Here is a 21,312-nt window from a genome sequence, read left to right as displayed (position 1 = left end):
AAACTCTTAAACCTAAAACCCTAAGGCAAACTCAAAAGTATACTATAAAACGAACACGTGACCATTTCTGTCCTTCACTATACCAACTTTACAACAGAGGAGAAAGGGAGAACAATGACAGTTGAGTATAATATCACGGCTAGACATACGTGTATCATGATATCTCGCTCGCGCGCATTTAATATCAATAGCGCTGAATAGCGAGTCACGGCGCATATATTATCGAATGCGTTCGAATTCGAACATCTAATACGTTTCAAGTTTCTTGAAACAAGTTTATTGGGCAACAAATACTTAGTATGGGTAGTTTCATCCGAAACTTAAGTACACAAACTTGTGACAGTATTTCCAACTCACCTCTAGTAGGTACGTATTATCTATACTATCATTTTTGTTTTTCTTTGTAAAAATCCACACGCGCGTTTCTGAAAACCATTCCTACGCTGAAAATCATAAATCACAAATTCCTATTACGAGGCCATACACACATGGAGATAGACACTGACCACTCTATAACATAACGTCAAAAAAGATGCTGAACGGTATGCAGATTGTTACTCCATTGGATTGGGTTCAGTTTGTAGGGACATGTAAAAAAAACAAGCCTTTAAAGTTATTAACATGGAGTTAAATGATATAAAAAAATATTGCTCTTTGTATGCATCATCATCAGCTCCTTTTGTGGCTCGAAAAAAGAATATTGATGGCACACCTTTTTTTCTTTTTATTTATATCTTAAGATGGCGCTGGTTATCTACGTTATAAGGCGAAGTTCTCCGATGAAGATTTCCAAACTGTGGACCTCCGACCTTTTCGCTCGCCGTAAAACGCCGCAAACTTTTTAAAAGCTGACAAATTTTCCCCCGTAGATACCAAGTCGCAATGGTCGACCGGTCCAACTGAGGGTCAAACCGACTTGAGAAGCTCTTACCTTTCAACCGACATAGTATGGGGACACTCCCAGAAGATGTGATCGGCATCCTGCAATTCGACACATAAGCAAGTCGGAGATTCTATTAGGCCAAGAGCTTCGAGGCAAAACCACCGTGTCCGGTTAATATCTGCAAACTATGAAACAATGGATATCTCCAGAATTTCAAGAATTTTATGATAGAATTCCACTTAATTCCTCATCAGCTGATGTCCCGGAGAATGACCAGGAATAATTCTCATTGCGTTGATTTTTTTCTAGGGCAATAATAAATTTCAAATAATCTTGTACTTATCTAAATTAAAAAATATATAATTCCGTTTCATATTTAGACTTACTGAAATATTTTGTGTATTTATAATAAAATAAATATTAATAATATGATGCACAGGAAATAAAAATAATTTATACCTACTTATATGGACTTCCGTGTATTATCTATAGGTGAAGTATTGCTTAGTGGTACTTCTACATTATATGTTAGAACATAAAACACGGAAGTCCATTAATTTATTAATTCTAAATAATTTGGTATTTCTATCTATACCAGTGGCGAAGGGTGACTTTTTGAAAGAGGTAGGCTGTGGTAGTAACCATGCATGTCAGATATATTTGCGGGAAATAAGAAGATAACCCAATATGAATAGGTACGCTAAAACGTAGAAATTTCAAAAGCTTAATTGGTTTGTTATAATTAGTTCATAAAACTAAGCAATTAGCTTGAATTACTTATGTATTTTCCTAAACATTAATAAACGTAACATACGCTCAAAATATATTACCTATCATGTATGAAAATATCCGTTGTTGTATATGTATTATGTTCCATAACAATTTATAATTTGACCCGTAAAACTAGACATTTTAAAATACTTCTATATTTAAAACACAGACTTAGGTAGGTACAATATCAGATATCTAAATTGTCTAACGAGTGAACTAATGAATAAATAAAAATCACGAGATAAATTATTTTTTATTTTTATCAATACATATTTATGTGATTTAATGGCATAGAAATTATTTTTTTAAATTATCTTTTTATTAATTATTTTGAATAAATGCGCTCTCGCGACGCAAGCGCTAACGAAACAGCTTGCACATTTGTATGCGGGACGCCAGACATTTTGAAATTATGAGAAAAAAACTTCATATTGAAAAACCCGTCGATTAACGCAAAAATAATCCTATACAATATGTGAAGTGAAACGCGGCGTGTTTTATTTTTTTAAACTTTCAAGAGATGCCATAGATGGTGCTTATTGAAATATGGGAAAAGATCGTAAAATTATGACAATTAAACGATAAATGTCTTTGGGGCATATTGAATATATTATTATTTGTGATTATATAAATAGTTAATATGAAAATAAAACTATTTTTCTTAAGAAGGTAGGCTTTAAATAATCGCCTAGTATGGAGTCTTCGCCACTGATCTATACCATGGTCAAAAATAAATTTAATTATGAATAATACCGTTTACAGGCCCTAATTACTATAGTTCTTTAAAAAGTTATAGAGTTTCAAACATTTAACATACACTAAAATCACTCTCCTGAACAAAAGTCCAAACGTGACTTCCGTGGTTCATCCTCTAACGTATTGATATGATGCACAGGAAATAAAAATAATTTATACCTACTTATATGGACTTCCGTGTATTATCTATAGGTGAAGTATTGCTTAGTGGTACTTCTACATTATGTGTTAGAACATAAAACACGGAAGTCCATTAATTTAATAATCCTAAATAATTTGGTATTTCTATCTATACTATGGTCAAAAATAAATTTAATTATGAATAATACCATTTACAGACCCTAATTACTATAGTTCTTTAAAAAGTTATAGAGTTTCAAACATTTAACATACACTAAAATCACTCTCCTGAACAAAAGTCCAAACGTGACTTCCGTGGTTCATCCTCTAACGTATTGATATGATGCACAGGAAATAAAAATAATTTATACCTACTTATATGGACTTCCGTGTATTATCTATAGGTGAAGTATTGCTTAGTGGTACTTCTACATTATGTGTTAGAACATAAAACACGGAAGTCCATTAATTTAATAATCCTAAATAATTTGGTATTTCTATCTATACTATGGTCAAAAATAAATTTAATTATGAATAATACCATTTACAGACCCTAATTACTATAGTTCTTTAAAAAGTTATAGAGTTTCAAACATTTAACCTACACTAAAATCACTCTCCTGAACAAAAGTCCAAACGTGACTTCCGTGGTTCATCCTCTAACGTATTGATATTTATATTGATCTTAGAATACAAATTAGTTAGTTTTTTAAATTTAAATAAACTCTCAGTTGGTAAAGCACATTGGTGTGAATCCAGCGGATGCGGGTTTGAGTCCCACCGAACATCATAATTTTTTTCTTGTGGTAGATGTTTTCAAATGATGTATCTGAAGCTTTGGCTAAGGCAGGGTTTAATTGAATTTTTAAAAATAACTAACAGTGCACTATTTTTGTCAAATTCTCAGACTACCTGTACTCTTCGCCACTTGTCCATGTTAATGTACTATTAATTATTTAGATCCTTTTCTGTGGAAATCGATAATAACAGCTATGTAATTATATAATATTTCAACAAATAGGTACTTAATCACATAATGTTATTTATTATGAACTACAAGTATCTTGCTTACATACTGCAAGCTATTTTCCTCTAGCAACGGAGCATACAATGTGTCTTTTTAAAATACAGTAGAGCCTAGCTTATCGGTAAAAAAAATTCAAAACATCTCATAAGTAAAATCACCAATCAAGTGAAAAATTATGTACCTTGTATGATGAAAATAGAACGTCAGGTGACAGCTCGTAGAGCGATGATATGATGCTGATGTCGAGGGGTATTGATGAAGTTTGAGTCGAAACGACTAAGGTTTTGGGTAAAAACGCCATGATGGCTCTGGAAACAAACAAATAAACATTTAGACACAATTATTCAAGCAATCACTAAACAGGTAACACAGTGCTGGATAGATAAATTTCAAAGCTCTTAGAACCCTCAATGTTTTTAAAGGTTCGATTCTATCAAATCAAACGTTGAAACCAGTTCCAGTTTTAAAGAAAATATATACTTACCAACTTACCTAGGTATATTACCTATATTATTATATTTTAAATTCAAAACACAAAACTGTCGTTACCTGGATATGAGAACACTACTTACAATTTATAATCATTCAATCACATTAATAAAAAATATAATACATATAACACTATGGTGGAATGTATAATATAATTAATATTTTCTTTAAATAATTGGCTCCAACATAAATGAACAAAAATAATAGAATATTACAAAATTAAAAATAAAGACGCTTTGCTTGATAAGGAGGCAGACAAAACTATGCAATGTGATAGAGGTCGCTAAGTAGATGACACAGCAATGGACTGGACATATCGCTCGGCGAGTGGACAACCGCTGGACAAATACCGTCAGACAGTGGTATTTTTAGAAGTATTTAATATTTTATTTTTTAATGCCGCACTGCGCAGTTAAAAATATTTTTTACATAATTATTTTTGTATTTACTACAAAATACCAACAAAATTTGGTCGGTTGATTGAGCAAAATTGACCAGTTTTCGGCAAATTTAGAATAGCGGGGTTACAGAATTCGGTTTAAACTGGTCTATTGAAGGCTCTGAAATGGCATGCTTTAATGAGTCAAAATATTTACTGCTTATTATTCACTCCACCAGCAGGGCTATTCTAAATAGTTAATACCCAACATGTTTTTGTAGAATCGAGTAAGACAATATATTGTTAACTGTGCTACTCAACAAAATTTGACAGCTTGCAGTAAACGCGGTACGAATGGCTGTGTTAAAAAAATATCACGCCCGACAGTTAACTTCCCTGGATAATTAACTACCTGAATAAGATATATCATATTATTAATAACATTTTTTATTGATTTTTGGAGTTAAGTGATGTTAGAATAGCCCTGCTGTCATATTTTTGTGAATGACAGTAGGCAAACACTATCCTGCCATATGTTCAACAATATATTATTACATGCATTTCTTACAAGAAATGGTGATTAGTTCTTCACTCAACTTAATAAAAAATAAATTGCGACAAGAAAAATTATAGAACACCGTTGGAAATCTATATAAAACAGCTAGCATATAGGTACATGAGCATGTCAACTATTATGATAGTAAACAATATAAAAGTAGGTCTTCATTTAAAAAAGTCAGCCACTCGTGATCAGAGTAGACAGGTAGATTTTGATCTACAATTGCAACTCGTTTCCTTGTGAAAGTAGGCCAAAGTGCCTGAGGTATTTGCTTATTATAATACACCGGAGAATGTAGCTGCCATGCCCATTTCTGTGGTATCCAATTATCCCGTATACAAAATAGATAGTACTATTATGTATGATTTTCCGCAAAAAAAATAATAGAGTTGAGATATTCCGTCGAAGAAACATGTGCAAAATCGATTTTGACGTATTATTGTGGACAAACAAATAACAAAAAGACATTGCCAGTCACGTGACATACTTTTGGTTTGACGTTTGACTTTTCTTCGCATTCGAAGATAGCGAATTGAAATTCGCTGTCAAGCGGGCGCGGGAAATTCATTTTTATCACAATTATACATAGAATAATGCGCGAAAACGTAATTTATCATACAAAAATTAAATTAATTCACCGAAACTATTACGTCATCAAGTCGAAATTCTCGGAATGCCAATATGGCAGACAATAATCCAGGCTGTGAGGATGGACGTAAGATTGATTGACATATTATTAGGTAGAAATCAGTTATAATAACTTAAAGCATTTGTACTTACTCCATGATTTTTAAGTTTGCTGGCACACTTGCGTGTGCAACGAAAGACACAACTAGTAATCCATGTTCACCGAGGTGATAACGAGAGAAAAAATTATATACGTGCTCTGTAGTAAAATCATGGATAAAGAATGAGTCAATTTGAGAAAATGACAGATGCAGTGTTGCTAGGCTAGGCGCTAATATTATTCCCGTCTTTTAAATTTGCCTATTTCTCTAAAAATATGTTAGTACAGTAGTATACATAAATAATTTTATTATTTATGTACCTACGATGTGATACGTTCTAAAATCTTGTGAAATTATTAGATGAATAAAATTTTTTTTTTTATTATAATAATAAAATTATTAGAAAGTGCAAATGTGCACCAGGTACATTATAACTAAAATGTATGAACTAGGGGCGGCAGGTTATATGAAGGTATGGTAAAGCAGGCATGTTCCCATAAAAGTATGGTGAGGTAGGCTAATAATCAAGTTGCGGAAAAAGTTCCACGTGGTACGTTATAATGACTGTCAAAAGGCCAAAGTAAACCCTCTGTGATGCCCAGCATTTTTTTTATCGCGTCGATATTATTTCTCGTAAGTTATCGGGTATTGTTGGCCTGCCTCATTCAGTTGTATGAGAAAGCCGATTGCTTGACCCTCTCTTTATTTATTATCGCTATGTCTATAAAGATCCTAATGTTGCCTAGTAATTATTTAGTAAGCACCTAATAAAAATATTATTGCTATCTATCTACCTTAATTATTATTCAAACAATAAAAATCGATTGACAAAATCAACGCAATAATATTAATATTTTAAGCGCTTCAAGATGTCAATACCTACTAACATTCTAGTTAATTTCCTCGTAATTGGATAGTACAAACGTGACTCAATCGGTTAAGCATATTGATGCGATTCTAATGGATCGATGGATGGATTCCGATGGAGCGAATGCTGTTTACCAACCGATACAATAATCATGAAAATGCATATTCTCAAACTACCTAGATACGTTAACATTAAACATATATTTTTTTAGATATTTTGAGACAATAATACATTGGAAATATATTACGGTTTTTCGTACGAAGGAGTTTTTATATTTAGCTGTGCCTGCATGGGTTTTTCTTTCAACACTATGGCAGCACTTCATGTTTAGTTTGAGCGCGAATTTTAAGTCTCGAAAATTGCAGATTGCATTATATTATTTTTATCTTTTAAATTAAAATAATAATTATCTGACTTGACCTGTAACCTAAATCCAATACACTAGCTATGAAACAAGACTTGTTACTTAATCATTTTTAATGTGTTTTTTATTACTTTCCACGATATGAATGAATTATTATTATTGTTTATCAAACGTAACACGTGTTGTATGATAAGGAATTTATTATGTAGATATTTATATCATATTATGCGAATGCATAAAGGTAAATACAATTTTATAAAATCAATGATTTATTGATAAACTCTGAGACTATCGAAAACTCTTTTTTGGTGGCTGTCCAATCCATAATGATCATTCAAAATCAGGTACCTACCACCGTCATAATATTATGCTAGTTATCAGCGCACGAACTGGAAAAGTTTACGAACCGGAGCGCTCGACAAATTTCTGAAGATACTTAAGATAGAAGAGACATACTTACCTATCAAATTTTATAAAAATAAGTGTGTTAGATATTCTATTATATGGCCTATCTAGCTCAGACGGTCAAAATATTTTTTCCACGAGAAGGAGCGATGATTTTACCGACTTCGGTCCATTTCGAGCACAGTATTATAATATTTATAATTAATAGGTACATTTTAACTTTTTTAAAGCCATATTTAGTAGAAATATCTATCATAATATGACCCTTAATAATTGTAAAGTGGTAAGCAACCAATTATTATTTATAAAAGTTTCTATGATATCCATATTAGGGCATTCAAAATGTTCGACATGAATCGGATAATATGTAGGTATGTCAGAATAAAGTAAACCTACTAAATAAGTTATTGAGTATACAATTGCATTAAACGTCATGATAAAAACCAGTCTCGCATTTTGTCGAAAGTAAAGATTCATACATAACAGACATACCTACATACATCAGCCAAAAATCAAATATACCTACATTGTATAAAAACTGTTCATTTTCCATGTTTGTTTGTATGTATGTGTAAGTGCACTGAAAATCATGCTAGTTAAGTTTGAAACGTTTCTGCACAGTATTAATTAATTATAGAGGGGGGAAAGTTTACAAACTATTGTATAATTATTTGTTTATTGGAATATATTACAATATTATATAGGCCTATAGGCTTCAGACCGTATACTGATTCAGGGCGCCGTATTGCGATGTAATATTCGAAGTTGATATTTAATTTGTTTTATATACCTATCGCCGAGGGAATGCAAAAATAAGGGAAACGGGTTATTTTCGGAGTATGGATGTAATAAGGTACGATTATCGTCTATTGAGTGTATTAAAGGTTATCACGTTAACGGAACGAGTATTTAATATTGGTGATATTTATGGATATTCAATTGGATTTGTAGTTCTTGCATATAATGACCTTATCATCATTAAGTCATAAACGAAAACTGTTTTCAAAGTCTTGGTGTATGGTGACTGGTTTTTGCATTTATATCTTATAAATCTGTTTTGTGATATCGCCAATACAATACTTGATTGAACATAATATGCTTTAAATCTCTAATTTTCTAATAATGGAGTGTAATAATTTATTTACTATAATATTTCATTTAAATAATGGCGATAATAAAAAATGGTTAAAAGACATTAGAAGACATCATTATTATCCTTATTCGAAGCAACCTTCGAATAAAAATGATCGGGGTGATTTGGTAGAAACCTACTTTACCTACTAAAATTATTAATATATGTTAATGAAACTAGCGTCCATTGGTTAAGGAACTGGCTTCCAATTAAATTATTAGTTCCATTTTTAGGTTTTATTCAATTCTGTCTACTACCAACTATTTTTCGTTTAATTATTTTGTATCACAATATAAATGCATTATAATATTATTATGCATGACTGTGTTCTCTATATAAATTCAATAAACTATTTTGAATTTAAATCTCTTTTGAAAATCCGAATTCTATAGTAAATCACTTTCAACTCGAACGTATAATATCTTTGCAAAAAAATATATTTTGGGGTACCTAACAGGTACTCGAAAAAAAATCTCGACCCCTGATGTAGTCCAATACCTGTGCAACTATGTGTACTTGTACATCTTATCAAGGGTCATCGACTTACCTCATTGAGCAAATTGAGATAAATAATATATACCTACACTGTAATAAAATCCAGAGGTGAACTTACTAATCAATGTAGATGTTAATCTCTCTTTAAGTCCTCTCTTAAAGCCTGTTTAATTATCAAAGAAAATTTATTTTGGTAGAAGTAAATCTTCCTAATGTAATTTATTATTATTATTTATATGAAAACACTGCCACGGTTGTGTGTAAGGGGGGAAACAAATAATATATTATGTTAACTTCTGTTTAACATATTATCTTAAACAGAGTACCAATATCCTCTCTTTTTGACATAATTCGAGGATAGATGTCTTTGGATTGTTCTGAGGATTGCTTTACAGCCCGAAACAACTATGGACATACATAACTCAAATTTTATACTGTAGAATATTAATTTAAGATTGTCTTTGAAAATTATTAACATTATTAAAACAAGTCTCTATCATTCTTACCGAATTTATGCATAGTTTTTGGAAGAGATACATTTATTGGCTTTTTGTAATCTGTTCTCTATCCGATTTATGTCGTGGCTTAGAGCAAGAAACCGTCGAATTCTTTAGTTACGGTTACCTACTGTTTGGATGTTTATTCTTTTTTCGAGGTTTTTTTAAGACGTGACGAAAATATACACGTTTTTAATGATGAAAGTTCATAACGTGAATCGGTTTTCATATAAATAACTTTAATATATTACTATTATTGTGTCGTTAGTCGGGTTGATGTTGTGTGAATAAACGATGTGGGAGCGCGAGCGGTTACTGAGGGAGGGCGCGGCGCCTGCGCGGCCACCCCGATCGGCGCGTGCGCGTGCGCCCCACTGCGCGTCCACCCCAATCCATACGTCACCCTCCGCATTATCCGAAAGCACAACACGAGCCGACGTCCACCGTCACAAGGCGCCGATTCTCCTCAGTCAGTCGGCGTCTCGCCCTCCGAGTTCGTTCATCGCGTCGCGGCGCCCCAATTCTCGCGAACGGTCGAACGATTTTTCCATTTTGGATCGACGCCGTAAGGAGCATGTCGTCGCGAAATATCGATCGCGCGATGACGCGCCGCGCGACAATGTAAATACGGTCGGTGGTGAAAGTGGTCACGGTGATTTGTTTACTTTACAGTAACTTGTGCTTATCATATTAAAACCACCCCTTTTGACGAGTGCTTTCAAAATATTACTCAAACACACCGTGAGCTTGTGGAAAATAAGGATTACCTGAACATAACATATTAATATTATTAGTAAAACACTAATCGATTCTTCTCTCGATATGATTACGTTGAACTGCAAAGAGTGGGTTTTGAAGAGATAGGCGGACGGGTTGTCGCACGCGACCGCAGGCGTCCGCGAAAGATGCGACCGCAGAGTCGGGTAACCGCGATCGGGCGACGGGGCCGGTGAACGTCTCCTCGCGTACCGGCGGCCGTGGGCCGCGAGCCACCATAAAGAAAGTAAAGGTAAAGATGTCCTCGATGTCCGCTCAAGGGGTGGTGGAGCGCGCCTCGGCGGAGCTCTCCAAGCGGATCAACGGCCTCGGGCTGAGAGGTAGTAAACACCACCCTGCGGCAAGCGGAGCGAGGGCCAGTGTCATGGAGCGAGTGACGAGCGCCTTCTGCGGAGGCTCCGCCGCGCTAGCCGCCCCCGACAAGCCAGCGCGGCAGGCCACGAGGCGCCCCCCTCCGCCGCCTGACAGGCCCGCTCTCGTACCTCGCAGACCTCGGGCTCAGCCTCCGCCGGGATACTTACCTTGGGACCGGCTGATACTCGACGAGAGATTCCTCAACAGGTTCTTTCTGTACTTTAGTCCGGGAGAGCGTCGTGCATTGGCGCAAGTTTGCTCGCGGTGGCGGGACACGCTGTACCGACCGCGCTGGTGGAGCGGGCTGGTCCCCGTACTGCGATGTCGGGAGCTTCGCGCCGCTCCCGCTGCTAGTAGAGCCAGGCTGTACGCCTCCTTATTGAGGAGGGGCTTCCGTGCCCTCAGTCTACTCGGGGCGACGGACGAAGATGCCCTGGAGTTGCCAGCCAGTTTCCCTCTGGCTTCAGCTCACGTTCACTCATTGAGTCTTCGTTGCTGTAGTCTCGGTGATCGCGGACTGGAAGCTTTGCTAGATCATTTGCAGGTTTGACCCCTTTCTATTTTTACTTAACTTGACAATCACCAGAAGTTTCATATAACATAACTATAAACAACCCGGTAGGTATATACTATTCACACAACGACCCATTTATCATCGTCAAATTTTAATCACATAAACACCAGCTGTCTCTCCAGTCTGACAGCTGTAATAAATTCAAGACATTAATCAGTACACCATTTAGATACAAAACAAAGTTTTTATAAGTGAATTTACTTTGTGTTAGCTATCTAAATGCACGATATATCATTTTCCTCGCTTATCAGGTTTTACTTACATAAAGTTTAGTATTATACGTTACTCTAATCTAAATATAAGGAAAAATTATTACTGTCACCATATTATTATTATTATCCTCTTCAGACAGAATATACGGGCTCTCCAATACCAATTTATTTCAATAATATTTCCAAAGGTTTTCTATGAAAGTAAGGTGTTAGAAAAATGTAAAACACCATGCTATGGATGTTCTGTATTTTAACATACAGTATAGTTAATATTCTGATATAAAAACAATAGGTACACAATACATAAGAGACATAATTTCCTTGTAAGGATTTGAACTCGATATGTGCGCGTATCCATATGCTAAACAAAACCTATTCAACATTAACTAATCTATTCGGGCGATAAAAAAAATGACCATGGATGTTCGATTATTGAGTCATCAATATAATTCAAATTTATTTATATACACGAAATAAACATTACAATGCATAAGTTTCAAACGTTCACAACATGGAATATATTAAAATGAAATTATTATAGGTACAGAAAGAAAAATATGTTATTATTTTGTAACCTACTATTGTAAATAGGGAATCCAATCCCGAGCCAAAATTCTGATCCCGGGATTTCGGGATTACAATTTGACAATCCCGGGATCCCGGGACTGGTCTCGGGATTGACATTTTTTTCCATTGTTAATATAAAAAAATTATATTTACAAATAACATTGATAAAATCGGTCAAAAATAAATCTAGTATAGTTTATACTATTTGAGACATTTATTGTTAATATTGTATACGTTCAATATTGGACGTACATAAGTTTAATGGAGTAAATAATATTGTAATATAAATAATAATTTGAATTTAATATGAGATTGCTGTTTCTGATAGTAAAGACTTAATGAATGGGTTAGCGAGATTTAAAATAGTAAAGCAAATCATGGTGTCCTTATGGCCTTTCCGCTTCATAAATCTAATTAGTCAGCCAAATATGAAACTGCCGTAAAACGTATGAAATCATGGTGGAATTACTTTGTTAAAAGTGCGAAGCATTGTTTTGTTCCAATCTTTCTCATTATTAATAATTTATGTGAAAAAAATAAAATGAATCGGCAACCTACACATAGGTATATATCAAACTTCATTCAAACTCAGTTTATTTCTAATGTAATAATTTTTATTAACAGTATTTTTTCTGTTATATTTTCGCTTTTATTTTATTTTCCATAAAAATTGATAAAAAAATCAATCCCGAAATCCCGGGATTATGTTTATCAATCCCGGGATTCATAGGTATCGAAAATAGCTCGGGATCCCGGGATTCGGGATCCCGGGATTGGAATCCCTAATTGTAAATCAATGATATTTTAAAGCAAACGCAGCGTAGGTAAAGTTGCTTATCTAATATAAGAATAATATAATATACAACATATATAATATACACCGAGTGAGCTAGGTAAATCGTATCTTAATAATTTCATTTATAAAATAACGTTCATCTCACTCACCACACACAAGTGGAAAATATCAATACCCAAAGTGATCTGATAAAACTATAGTAACATATCCGCAGAAAATAAAACTAACTGTCTCGAGCGACAATAAAGACACACGTCACCGAACAGTCAGTGCAACTAGACGTAGTCCATCCGCAAGTGATGTAAAACTAATTAAATGTATTTTGTTATATTATAATCAACGCAAAGAAAACCAACGTTTTGTACAAAAGCACCTGCCCTGATTCAGAATTCCCTCTAATTAGCGACGGGCAAAACATCGAGAGCGTCGACAGTTTCAAACACCTGTGAGTACACATCACGGGAGATGGCATTTTGCAGAAAGAACTCGCTAACCGAATGGGAATGGCTGGAGCAACATTCAAGTCGATGCGACTCGATTCAACCAAATGCCACTTGTATTATGACGGTGCTGCTTTACGGTAGCGAATCTTGGCATCTTACGAAGGCCGTATACTGAGCTTCGAGAACAGGTGTTTGCGACGGATACTGGGTGTGCAGTGGCACACACCCACATGGAGAACGCACCAAGCAGCCTGTCATCATGCAGAGAGTGAAGAGGCGACGTTGGACCACGCTAGGCCACATGCTGCGGATGCCAGAAGAGAATCCCGCTTATCTATACAACCGGGTGCTAAATACTATGTATGGAGTGTATACGGCGGAGCTACAGGATGCTAGTATGACCTGGAACGACGCAAGAAAAACAGCGACAGGGATTCTTGGAGGCGCCGCGTGGTCTCCATATGCTCCAACTAAGAGGCGGATATGGCCGAAAAAGATAATATTATAATATTGCAGTTCGAAATATGATTGACAAGGCCAAACTATGTTACATGATATGTGTATTATCTTAACCTTTCGTAAACGAATTTGTATACCTATTAGAGTATACTATTACGATTTATAACTTTGCACTTTTTTTTGTACTCTTTACTACACTGATATCCCTCTTTGCCTGATTACCACGCATAAAGTTAGATCAAATTTTAATCATATTCAGTTGTAATAAGAAAATAAATAGATAACATATTATGTAAAAAAAATATTTTTTAAATTTGTATTACACCATTTTCATCCTGGAGCCGGAGTGCGAAGTTATGAAGCGGCAGCTCTACCTGGACTTTTGGTTGGTGACAGCACTCAAAATGAAATTTAATATTTTAGCGCTCGATAATTTTACGAAAATATTATATATCTAATTGCATACGTATTTTATAAAAATAAATGTGTGATTTTTTCATTATAATAATTATTGTTAATATGTACCTAAATCTAGCTCAGACGGTCAAATTAAAATGTCCACGAGACGGAGCGACAATTTTGGAGATTTTACGAACCTGAATGGCGCTCCGGTCCATTTCGAGCCCTGGTTGGTGATATGAAAAAGGAAGTTATTACATAGTGTGCATAATATGCATTTCATATTTATTATTATCGTGATGAGTAGGCGGATAGGGGTTTTGCAGCGTTTCACAGTAATAATTGGGGGTAGAAGCACTGCTGACCAAAATACGAAACTATTATAGTGTTTTTAACACGGACATCGAATAAAACCTATATGTATAAGGTTCCCAACCTTTTCGATTACTCTCACCCCGTGATTTTTTTTGTTGATCAATGGTTGTACTCCCTATAAAAATAATATCAATCAAATTCGAAATTTTTTAGAGCTTTTACTTCGACAAAAATAATGTCTAATTTTAATTTTAACACCTGTAAAAAATGAAAATTGCTTTATTTTAATCTCACATTTTATTTTTATATGCAGATTAAAAATGGAGTCTCTGCTATATAATAAGGGTCAATTTCTAATCTAAGCCAATTTGTATATACGTCTATTTTATTGTTTCTTAAGAAAATAATTTAATTGTATGAAATATTTTAAAGAGAATTGTTATTCCTGAAGACATAATTGTACATACTTAAAACTAAACTTTACCTACATTGCAATAAGAGTGATTCTTACAAATTTGAGTCAGATGTACCTATATAACCTTTTCTTAAGTACCCACCTATATTCAGATTGTATTGTATGGAATGGTGTATCATTATTATTATAGATACTATTAGGTATATCATCGAAGCACATATTATTTAGGTTGAATAAGATTCACCTTTGATTTGAGTATTGCTAGAAGGTGATGTGATGACTGATGAATTTATTAATTAAATCTCTATTTTAAAGCCATTGGCAGTGAATAATTATTTCGCCTGTCACGATAACACATCAATAATTCCTTTACTCAGTATAATACGACAAACTGAAGGGAGATAACTGATTAATATTTTAGTAAAACATCGATCCTACATAAAATTAATACATTATGTATTATAGCAAGCTATCTTACCCATATTCTATAACTCCGTGTGAATTTTTCAATTAATTGTGCATCAGATCAGTAGCAGATTTAGACACTGGGAGGCCCCAGATATAAAAAAATTAAATATATTTCGAATCAAATCAAAAATCACAGTGCCGGAGACAATAATGTTTCCTTTCTTTCAAAGTTATGTGACACAGAATAATTCTGTCAGCGAGTTAAACTGGTTTTATTTTTTTTCCCTAAAATATTTCCCATGACTGTGTAAAGCAAATTTTTTTAAATGTTTATTTCTTCCTGTTATACATACATATTATAATATATTATTTTTAATACTACAACAGGTCATTAAGCCCAATGACAGTAATGTGGTGAAATAGTAGCTTAATTCAGAGCGTTGGAGCGGGAGCACGGAGCACTGGAGCAATGGGATTTTACCCGGAGCAGGAGCGGAGCCGGAGCACCAAAAATTTGTTGTGCTCCACTGCTCCGGATGTTTTTTTTATTATTAAATTTTCGTCCTAAAATCCAATGAAAATAGTATATTTTGACACTTTGCAACACTGGAATTATTTGAAATATAAACACTGCCGAGTGATAAATAACCTCACTTCTTTGACAGAAGAGGCAAATAATGAGAGACGATTTGCTGTCTGAAATTTGTTCAATAGAATTAATAATAAAGATGACGATTATTTTAAAACTACTTTTTTTATTTATTTTTTAAACATTTGTATACATATAATACCTACTTATTAAAACTTTTTACCTGGAGCGGAACCGGAGCAAGTATTAGGTCGCGGAGCGGAGCAACTCAAAAAAGGGTCCGCTCCAACGCTCTGGTTTAATTGGTAATAGAAAAGAAACACTCACAAACAGACCAGCTTTGAAAAAAACACGTAGCCGGTACAAGGTAGAAACACGGCCGTGCTGATAATTATTAATGTCCTTCGCCCATGGCCCCCACATCTTGAAGCGGGCCCCTCTACCCATCGCTAGGATTAAAGGCAGTGGGATGCGATACAGAATCGTTTTCTAAGTATTGTTTCAGGTCAGAGTAAGGATATTCGGTGTATTTTTAGCGATTTTTTCGTATTTTTGAATACTTAAATCCACTTGAATTATGGATTTGTCGAATATTGACACACACTAATCAAAAATTGCACCACACAACTAGACAATTTAAAATTTTAATACTCTTAAAGCAGGCGACTTTTTTCCCATTAGAGCAGATTTGTGATGTGTGTATATCTCACTTATCAGGTCAACCCGCCACGCCGGGTCCCATCATAGACCAGTCAGCCCCACTGGTTGGGGCCATGCCATCGACACCACGTGTTTTCAATCACACAACCCCGCAGCGGTGTAAATGTTTCTTTATGCAACGCATTTTCTGCTAACATTTATGAGTCACATGAAACATCTCATGGTGATGTTATCAATTAGGTCTGGTCTTACATTGAATGTACCGATTGGGTCCAATTGGACCTCACGCACCGGGTGGATTCGGGTGTAGCAGAAATAATATTATAACATAAAAAGATAGTTTTAAATTTAATTTGAATTTGTACGTGGTTGTGAAACATTTAAACAGTAGAATCAAATATCTAAGGAAAATTAGACCTCATTATTCAAAATTATTTCAAGATGTTTCTCATAAAGATATTCACTTGAGAAATACGTTCAAAACAATATTTGTAAGCAAAAAACGACCATATTAAATTTTGCCGTCATTCCTAAGTGGATAATCGATATTAACCACAGGTGATTAAAATTGTCATTGACAAAATTAAAATGAATATGTCTGATGTATTTTTGTCTTATAATTTGTATTAATATAATTATATATCATTGTGAAGTTAGTGCTATACCGTGGAAAACTTGTACACTGTAGGCATGTCACTGAGCTACGAATGTGGAAAAATGTGAATATTAGTACTTACAAGATTAAATGTCAGAGTACTTACGTCTCGTGTAGAAAAGATTTTTTTACGTATCTAAGGCATTCTTGTTTAGTTTGGCTTATTTTATTTGGATACATATTTCATTATTAAACACAGCTGTTTTTATGGTTGTTTATTGTTTCATGTCTATTTTAAAATTACACGATAGTATAGCTTTATTATTTTGATAGTTTTATGTCTATTGCGGGCAAACACAGCATGCGAGGAACGATTATTCATTTGAGAGATTATTTGTGAACTGCTTGATTGAAAGGTTTGATATTGACTGAGATCGTTAGTTCTATTTCATGTCGATAGATGTTATTATAGAGGAGAGCATCGGGAGACAAATTGTCACGGAGGCGAAGAATTCATGAATCCAGAGCTAGGGTTGGATTATAGTACAAGTCGAGTACCTAATAAAAAAGTTTGCTAGTCGTTCACTCAATCCATTGAGAAAACAATGCGCGAACTTGAACCCGCCTGCACTGATTTGAAGGCGAAATTTTTGCCTACTAATATTTTATTTATATTAGAGATGTGTGATTGATACTCAACTGCCACCGCTAGCGTCTCTACTACACAGCCTAAATAATGCACATCTACAGTTGAATGTGTAGGTAGGTACGTCAATTCTTAAAACGTAGATTATTCTTATTAGTTGCTAAATTTAAGCATACAATTTACCTACTGACACCTTTCAGCCCCGGCACTCTTTAAGAGAACGGGAGAGATCGGAGTGGCGGTGTCTCATAGCCAAGGTGGTTAGCAAACAGTTTGAGAAGACGGGTTGTTATATAATGAAAACACGATATTTCGCGGCGTCATCTTGGTTTATTAAGTCACTTGACGTATGTAATAATGAAAGATACAAAAAATATTGTGCTACATAGTTTAGGAAAAATTATTAATTATCCCCGTGTGCAGACGTGTATGTTTGAATCGATCCGCGAAGGAAGGGATGATCGACTGGCTTGGGAAAATAAAGTCAGTCTCTTCAACATTAAACAAACAAAGGCAGCAAAACTACTTGTGAGTACAAAGATGGGTTGTTATGATGGATGCAGAAAACGTGTCACCAGGTATAAATCTAGGTCCCTTTTTATAAATTACGAGTTACAGCATACACTTTGAAATAGGTACCTACATTACAAAATTTCAGTACATAATTATTAAACTGACTGAAACTAAAATTATATTGTCGGTGGCATTCTGATTTATTCATTTGGTGATACTACCTAGAGAACCATGCCGTATTAGATTTTTGTTCTCTTTCTCCTTCTTCATCTTCCGTGCGAGAGATACGCCTAAACTCTTTCTAGCCACCCGTTAACTACCGTGATAGCGACAATTTAAACATAATATTCGAAGATGCAGTTGGATGCAACGATTGGACAGATTATAATATGTTCTACCAAGAGACATAACTAACTAACCAATTGGAAGGGAAATAACTGACACCCACCAAATAATTTTAAATATTACCTACTTAAATAGATCACGTGCCGGTCGATCGAAAACGTGCATAGAATGTCGGAGGATATACCAACAAGGCAGGCTGTGTATGCAACCCCCGAGGGTAAGAGAATACCTGGACGGCTTAAATTGAGATGGCTGGACTGCGCCACAGGAGATTTAAGAATTCTCGGTCAAAGCAAGTGAAGAGTGTCAGCGCTGGATCGTCCAGGATGAGGGAAGTTTTTGAAGAGGACCAAGATCCGCCAAGGGTTGTAGTACTATTTATAAATGATGATAATGATATTATATTTGCTTGAGAGTGAGTTTCGATGGACTTTTATAAATTTAATTCTAACGATTGGGTGTAGGTACTTAGCGCACTCGTATTTTCTTGTACTTTTTATGTTGTTGTATACATTTTTCACATGATGTTGCTAAATTTATACATATGTAGCTAATTTGCGGAAAATTAACGATGACCCCCAAGGTTGAGAGAGACAGACAGAGAGGGTGGTTCAAAGCAGAACCCAATTGAGAGAAAACCCCTCTACCGGTTCTCCACAAGTGCCGGATTAACTTCAACATACCCTCAAACCTGTACACCTTCGTACAAAACACAAATAAATTCTTAAATTTATAACCTAAACTACCGATACTTAACCAAAGAGAATGGGGATAAGGGCATTCGTCCATGTGCCCCATAAAACAAGGAATATATAAAGTAAGAACAATGTAGGTATGTAAGGTACCCACTTATTTTTTCATATTATGAAGTAAATGCTTTAAACGTAAAATTACCAATGTTCTCTTCACGTGTGTACATCAGTCATTGATGTACATAGATAAAGATTTGAATTTGATTTTGAAAAAAAAGCACCGCAAGCGATATGTTTTTTTATCAAAGGGCCTCTGTATCCTACGAACATGCGTCGAATTTACGCTTCGCTGACGTACGGATAGAAAGCGTCGCGACGCGTGGTGTGCGAATAAATAAATTGTTGACATGTTTTGCGTCAGAAATAGCTTACCAGATTGACGTTTCTTGCGACATAGGCACGCAGGTATCTATCAGGATAGTTATGCACAACCTATTTATCAATTTTCGAATTCTTTGAGTTTTGCCTGAGGGTACAAGTATCGCGGTATTAATCTCTAGCGAGGATATTATTATTTAAATACGTATCTACTAGTGACGTGCGATCCACAGATGCTGCAGATACGGAGCATATCTAGCAATATTAAATAAATTACTATCAATAATATTATGAATATAAATAATCCAGAAGAAAAAATCATTTTTAGAAAAAATACGACACCCGACAGGTCGTGAACCTGTAACCGCCGAATTCGCGCCAGTGTGCTTTTCCAATTACGCTATGGGCATCCTAAATAATTACGACGAATTTAATTAGTAGTTCTTACACGAAATGTTTATTAAATCGCGTAAAAATATTGGCTATCGGTTTTTGTAAGTATATTAAATCAAGGTACGTATCAAAAAGTGAATTAGTTTTAGAAGTGCGAAATACAAATACGCCATGCTAGATGTTTTATCATGGAGCGGATGGAGCTAGACACCTTCGATATTTAGTATTGGTGCAGGATGCAGGAACAATAAAAATCATAGAACTCTTCATAATAATATATTGTGCTAAAAGGGAAAATAGTGAATTTCCAACATTAGATATAATTAACTATACCCACCTACGAAAAATTAAATAATCAACAACGTAATTTTTCGTATTACATACACACATTTTTTTACGATAAAACATTACTTTTTATCATAATCATACGAAGGTTCGTACCTCCATAATTTGATCGTTTTAGGATGGATTTTTCGTTCAGTTTCTATTCTGGCACGTTCACCGTAACTGCACTTCTACGGCCCTCCCCCGCTCACACACGCCTTGTTACGAAACTTTCTGAAGTAACCATATACGCGCAGAGTCACTCCAAATGGAAGGATATATTATGTACAAACCCCAGTGTTGCCATGTCTACTGAAATTTCAGTAGATCTAATGAAATTTTGGTCAGGAAAAGACGAAATTATGATATTTGTGATGAATAAAAGTCACTTTTTACACGATTTTTTAAATGACACTTGTAAGATTATGTCAATATACACGCTTTCACCAAATACAATCGTTGAATTTCATACATTTTTGTCATTCTACCGATATTTTCAAGAAAAAATTAAAAAATCTACTGAGTTTTGAAAATTCTAGTTGGCAACACTGACAAACCCTGTAATTTTGGTAGTCACTATCCTCAGTAATGAAACAAAAGATATTGAGACTAAAATAGGTATCAAATACTCCAGTCATTTTCCACCACTTATGTACAAAATGGCTCTCGTTAACTCGGAACAATGCATGCCGGGAAAGAGTCTTGAGGCCAGGCAGTAGCGCATTTAGTGACGTAAAGATCCAACGTATAATACGATAAAAATGACAATGTATTTTTTATTTTCCAAATAATAAATGTAGGAATTTTGTTATGGTTTGGGTAATATTTTACATTCATTTTTTTAGAAATGTGCATCTTTCTTAAATTTAATGACGTTGTGACTGGTTTTAACTCTTCGGAGGCACCCTTTTCAATTTTCTGACGAATCGGATTCATCATGTTCGTCAAAGACACGCGAAACTGAGGTCAGATTCAATTTTTATGG

The 21,312-nt window shown here is 34.7% G+C and overlaps 2 protein-coding genes across 2 annotated transcripts in view; one reads left to right on the top strand and one right to left on the bottom strand.

The window, feature by feature from the left end:
* crc (bZIP transcription factor crc) overlaps positions 1-5,896 on the bottom strand; it is a 68,845-nt gene extending 62,949 nt beyond the window's left edge. Inside the window, exons 1-2 of the mRNA XM_085960062.1 lie at positions 5,765-5,896; positions 3,739-3,865 (exon numbers count right to left, since the gene is read on the bottom strand). The gene's annotated coding sequence lies outside the window, so the exon portion shown is untranslated. The remainder of the gene's footprint in view (positions 1-3,738; positions 3,866-5,764) is intronic.
* Positions 5,897-10,488: 4,592 nt separating this feature from the next.
* LOC147063380 (uncharacterized) overlaps positions 10,489-21,312 on the top strand; it is a 174,896-nt gene continuing 164,072 nt past the window's right edge. Inside the window, exon 1 of the mRNA XM_085960064.1 lies at positions 10,489-11,148. Coding sequence (XP_085816190.1) covers positions 10,489-11,148 — 660 coding nt within the window. The remainder of the gene's footprint in view (positions 11,149-21,312) is intronic.

The sequence above is a fragment of the Rhyacophila brunnea genome, unplaced genomic scaffold (genome assembly GCF_057557595.1).
Source record: "Rhyacophila brunnea isolate RB1 unplaced genomic scaffold, BYU_Rbru_1.0 scaffold_9, whole genome shotgun sequence".
NCBI lineage: Eukaryota > Metazoa > Arthropoda > Insecta > Trichoptera > Rhyacophilidae > Rhyacophila > Rhyacophila brunnea.
Note: the sequence above shows the minus strand (reverse complement) of the source record. Positions and strands in the feature narration are given on the sequence as shown.